Below are 6,568 nucleotides of genomic sequence, written 5' to 3' on the forward strand. Positions count from 1 at the left end.
AAGAATCATATCTTATCCTTCTTTATATTAATTGTAATCAATTAATTAATTGTAATTATAGAATTAATTACACATATATAAAGTATATTAACAATTTCAATAAAATAATAAACTAGAAATGAATAATAATTCCAAAAACGTTTGCAAAAAATACACAAACACAAAATACTAAATATTACAATATCTTAAAAATAATACTAAATCACGTTTAAAACTTACTATTAATATTATTTAGTCTGAATGTCTGTAAAACAATTGATACAAATAATAGATTTCAAAAGTATGTAAAGCAAATAAAGTCCAAAGTATTTCCTATATCTTTCTTTCCATTCTATATTGAAAAAAGAATGTATATCTACATATATTAATATTCGATCATTATAAAACTAACAAAGAAACATAAATAAGAAATTTTTATTTTCCTCGGAATTAAAAATTATTGTCTTAGAATTGGAATAAATTCTATAGATTGTATGTACTTAAACCTTTGCAATTCTGATATTACCAATAATAGATCCTTACCATATAATTAAATTATAGCCGTTGTCTATCACTTGTCACGCGATATAATAGTATAACATTATACTATTTAATTTTCATAAGAATCGGAAATATGGAAAATATTCGAGAAAAGGAAAAATTGTGAAAATATTCGATAAGACAAAAAAAAAAGAGAGAAAAAAAAATAGCATTCAGTTGTGTGACTGTCGCACATGCGTTTAAACTTCATTAAAGAATGGACTTCGAAGGTAGTCAATATTATAACATTAATCGAATTCTTATGATTTGCGTTGGTCTTTGGCCTTATGAAAGAACAATATATTCAAAATTATTAAATATTTTCATCTTTTTACTTTTGAGCACTGGGATATTTATTCAGGTATTTCCTTTAATTGTTAGAATTATTAATAATGATATAATTGTAAATTGATTATTTTATTTTATTTAGATTAAAATAATAATTTAATTTTTTCAAGAAAAAAATTTTAAATACTTTAATTTTAGGCAATGTCATTCATAACGTTAAAAATGAACATGAATCTAATATTGACTTCATTATCCTATATCTCATGTACGTGCATTTGCATCATGAAATATTTCAGTTTTTTATTTTATATTAAAGATGTGAGTATAGAAATATAAATGAATATTACTTATTATATTGCTATCAAAATTTTGAATTATTTTATTGAAATTTTCATTCGAACTTTTTATTTTAAGAATCCTAAGATTCTATTTTTCACAAATATAGATAAAAGTTCTTTTTGATGAAATTAAAAAAGATTGGAACTCCTTAAAGAATATAGAAGAACTCCGAATCATTCATGAATACTCTAAAACCATAAAAGGAATAACAATATCTTTCATTAGTAAGCGAAAATTTTTCATTTTCTCTATAATCATTTCATAATTTTATATAACAGAAAATTGTCATGTTATTCAAATTATCATATTATTTAAATTCTTATTATATTATAAATATTAAAATATAAAATATTTTTAAAATTTTTTAAATTTCAATTAAATTATATGAACACACACTATATCAATTGCATTAAACAAAAAATAATATTAATCGTTCAAACCTAATCAAATATTAATTATCTGTATATCTGTATCATTTGCACATAATAATTATGAAAAACTAATCGAACGCTCGCAATATATTAGTCGTATTATACATTCATTTATAAAACATATTTTCGTAAATATCATTGTTTTCTTATCTAACATGTTAATATGAAAAAGTAATATACTATTTATTTTTATAATTATTAATAATTAATTGATAGTTTTATTTATATTTTCAAATGCATGAAAAGTGACATAGTATTTTTTTATTTAATATTTTTATATACATAAGATTTTCTTATTACATTGAACTTATAACAGTTATGATTTTTGTATTTTATTGTAGATATTTTTAAATATAACAACTGGTTAACGCGTAATATTATTACAGTTATTATCGTACCATTGCAATTGGTATTCTTCTTGAGTATATTCGGTAACAATATTTTAGATATTTTGATTCCTTTAAATCACACTCGCCCGCGGACAGTACCAATTATAATTGATTATTTCGTCGATCAACAAAGATTTTTCTATATTTTTGGTATGCATTTGAACCTTATTACCAGTTTCGGAGGATTAGGAATTATAGCTACTGAAACAATATCTATGGCTACGATGCAACATCTTTGTGGATTGTTAAAGATTACTAGGTAAAAAAATTAAACAACATAAATCTCATTAAATTAAAAAAATGAATTATTTATTTGAAATGACACAAATATTATTATTTTTATATTAATTATAGTATATATATATTTTATATTTTTTAGTTGAAATAATATATAATATATAATATAAATATATAAATTGAATAATTTGATATAGTTATTCATGGATTAACATTTTTTACTAAACATTAAATTGTTTTAAATTCGCTTTTTGAAATACATATTAATTATTAAATTTCTATTTCATATTTTCGGTTATTACATAATATTTACTTAATTTCAATTATTTTATTTATCTATTGTACATATGATTTCTCTTAGTTTTTTTTACAGCTATCGTATAAGTCATACATTTGTTGCAAACATACCAAGAGTATCTTCTGTAGAAAGAAATATAATAATTCGCAAAAAAGTGATGTCAATTGTGTATTTACATGTAAGAATCAAAAAGTTAGTATTCTATAATCATAAACAAGTTTTCTAAAGCATAATAATACTTTCTTATAATAATTTAAATTAATTTTTCGTATAATTAATTTGTAAAAAAATTAATATTTCGTTGTAATTAATGAAATTGTTTTTTTTTTTTGTTAAAGTTATATCAACTCCTTTCAAGAAAAAATAATAATGTCATATAACTTTTTAATGTTATTTGGTTTGATTGCATTTAGTATTTCTATGTTTGAAGTAAGTATCAAATATTTGATACAAATGATTAGTCACAATAATTGATAATCTTAATTATTTTTTATCTTAGCTTGTTAAATCAATAACATTCAAAACTGATACAAATGAATTAATTTCATCCCTATTCTTCGTAATTTGCTTTACTATTTATGGATTTATTCCTAATCATTTTGCGCAAGAGATAATCAATCACAGTTCTAATATTTTTATAGATGCGTGAGTATGTTTAATTCATCAATATGTTGAAGAAAGATTTTAATTTCTTAATCATTCATTAGTAATGAATTAATTTTAGATATAATACAGAATGGTATGAGCTCCCAGTGATAGAACAAAAATTAATATTGTTCATCATGCAGAACAATTTGAAACATCTTAATTTCGTGTTATTGGGTTCTATGGTTGCATCTTATCATGTATACACAACAGTAATGAAAATGATTAAAATAATAGTTAATTTCACTGTATGTGACTGTTTATCAAAATTAGATTATTTCAGATACTACGTACGGCATTTTCGTATTTTATGGTCATTTATTCTATGATTTAAAAAACTGATGAATAATCGTACAATTAAATTATGAATAAATATTTGAAAAAATATCTCTTATTCAAGTTTCAAGATATTGATCATATCTTAGCAAAAAAAGAAAACAAATGAAACATTAATAAACTAATATTAAAACGTAGTAATAAGATTATTATGTGATATATATTTAAAATCAATATTTTTTTCAACCAATAATTATGACTTTTTTTAATTTAATAATTGTGATTTTATTATTTTTTTTTATTCTAAAGATAAATTTTTGATTATGTATTTTATGGGAGAAGCAGTTTAATCATTTTGACATATATCATCAACCACAACTATTTTAAATAACTTTTCCTTATTGATTAACTTAATTGATAGTTTCTCTTTTGAGATATTTACAAAAAATAATTGTTATTACGTTAAATTTTCATGATGTCATAACTTATTTAATTCAATATCAATTTCATATTTATTTCTAAATTGTAGATATATAATTTATGTAAACATTATTTTTATATTTTTATTATTTGAAGATAATAATTAAAAAAATTAAAAATTTTTGATGAATCAAAAATCATTTTAATAAAATTAATTATATCAGTAAGTAAAAAAAGAAAAAAAAAATAAATTCTAACTAAAAAGGAAAGTTATATCCAAGAATAACGAAAACATAAGATTGATAGTTGTAAAACAAGAATTGAATTAATTAAAATATTGAAAATTACATATTTTTTTTATTTTCTTTATTTCAAATAAAAGATATATTGATTCATAAATTAATATGTTTTATTGTAGATATCTTTTGTAAGTAAATCTATCTTTTTTCGGAATTTTCATTAACAAATACAATAAAATCATTTTATATTATTATATATTCATACCATGTATATATATATATATAAATCTAAATCTATCTTATAGTATATTATATATCATTCTTCGAAAAAATGGTAATTCAATTTCATAACTGCTAGCATTGTTTTAAAAGAATTATAAAAATTATATAAAAAAGATAAAAAAAAAAAACGCAGGATAAAATGGAGAAATAATAGTCATAATGCACTAACATCGTTCGCATTGTTTCCATTTGTTTTATTGATTTTACAAAATTGTACGAAACAATGTTTAGTAGAACGATATCTCATAACGGTGCACTTTCGATGTAAAAAACGATGTTGCAATAAAGTTCGGATCTTATTTTTTTTATATAATTTTCATCTATTCTTAAAAGTCTTATAAATAGATAGAATGATAACATATTTATGTAATATTTTTGAAGAATTAATCCAAAACAAATACACAAGTATGCAAAAATTGGTTAAAAAGTTTTAAGTGATATTTAATAATATCAATATTAACTACTTATTTATAATTATATTTATAATATAATTATAAATATATTATTTATATTATTTATAATTATTTATAATAGTTTACTTTATTTAATTATAATTGAAATTTACGTTAGACGAAGCGATAGAAATATTTCTATTTCTATTTGCTACTTAGTTTCCACTTCGCTTTATCTTCAATTATTAATTATGATTTAATAATACTGACGTTTTTGTAAATCAAATTTTATGTATTATCCGAAAGAATGATATCGGACATTGAGAAAAAAGAATCATAAAAATGGATCATGCGAAATTTGTTATTCACAAAATCATTTTTAATTCCAAGAATATAATATTATAACTTACAAATAGTTGGAAATTATATGAGATAGTATTATGAACAACTAACTACTGTTAATTATATCCATGATGACACGTCTTAAGATAAATCTTTTCTTCCGGAAACTTTGTTGAAGAATATTATTGAAGCTATTTTTCTATTAAAGAAAATGTTTATTATCAGTGATTTCATAAAAGATTAGATAATTATTATAAAATTGTAAAAATTAAAATAAGAGAAAGATTTTGACACTTGCTTATATTATATATTGAATTTCAATAATTTATTCAATATATTGAAAATTTATAGTCCAAATAAATATTTTTTCTAAGAAATATTAATATATTAAAAAATTTATATATAAGTTTAAATTATATATGTAGATTGTTTAAGCTTACACAGGCAAACTAAAATGGCCTCTTACATAACATGTAAATGACTTTCTAATTATTTTATCAAGCAATAATATTTTGTACTTCTATTATTATTATTTCTTTTTTTATTATTATTTTTTTCTATTATCATTCTATTATTATTATTTTTTATTATTCATAATTGTCAACCGAAGTCTCATTGACGTACAACAATCGAGCCGATAATGCAAAATGATCTTTTATCGATTGCTGTTGTATATATCGTGTCGTCTTAAATACTAATATCAAGATAATGTTCCGATAAGTTTTTATTATATATATAATATAATATAATATAACTTTATATAATATATTATATATATAATATAACTTTTATTATACTTTTATTTCATAAGCGATTCTTTTAATGCATATTGTAAAGAGAAAACCTATAAAAACGTATGAATTTAATACAGTAACGTATGGCACTATATCGGCTATTTACGCGCTACGCGCATTTATGCCAAATAGGTCTAAATAATAGTATGATACATCCAACGAGATCTATATTACGCAATATTTATGTTTACGATTTTTTAACGAGCGTGGATACCGTGGAAGAAGCAATCGCAATTAGAGAAAAAATAGATGTTTTTCTATGATCAACTAATCTATAATTGTAAAAATAGGTATTTAACAAATTGTCGATTGTTAACTCCTTATCCTATAACGACGAGTGAAACTCATGATAAGAAATTTGGGCCAAAAACAATAAACACGAATCTGACTCATGATACTTTATTCGAACCAAACATAACCAACATGAGTCAGACTCGTGGTTCTTGTATCTTCTTACTTTAGTTACGTGTAATTCTTCGTTATATTCTCATTTAGGTTATAATTTCCTAGAATTAAACAATCTTTATATCTTCATGTCAGTAAAAAGATAATCTAATATTGATGATAATAATGAGAATGTATTATTATTGCAAATAGTAATTCTATAGATTCTAGATAATAATAGTGATGATAGCGATACTGTATAAAAACGTCCAAGAAAATTAATCATTGAAGAT

The 6,568-nt window shown here is 21.0% G+C and overlaps 1 protein-coding gene across 1 annotated transcript; it reads left to right on the forward strand.

The window, feature by feature from the left end:
• Nucleotides 1–730: 730 nt before the first annotated feature.
• Nucleotides 731–3,498, forward strand: LOC116414992 (uncharacterized). Its single transcript, XM_086908444.1, has 9 exons — nucleotides 731–880; nucleotides 1,006–1,125; nucleotides 1,253–1,370; nucleotides 1,964–2,225; nucleotides 2,577–2,693; nucleotides 2,840–2,930; nucleotides 3,001–3,146; nucleotides 3,226–3,358; nucleotides 3,430–3,498. The coding sequence occupies exons 1-9, from the start codon at nucleotides 737–739 to the stop codon at nucleotides 3,478–3,480; spliced, it is 1,182 nt and encodes a 393-aa protein (XP_086764570.1). The 5' UTR covers nucleotides 731–736; the 3' UTR covers nucleotides 3,481–3,498.
• Nucleotides 3,499–6,568: the final 3,070 nt, after the last annotated feature.

The sequence above is a fragment of the Apis florea genome, unplaced genomic scaffold, assembly GCF_048593485.1.
Source record: "Apis florea isolate Af1SG1 unplaced genomic scaffold, ASM4859348v1 contig_3078_pilon, whole genome shotgun sequence".
Taxonomy (NCBI): Eukaryota; Metazoa; Arthropoda; class Insecta; order Hymenoptera; family Apidae; genus Apis; species Apis florea.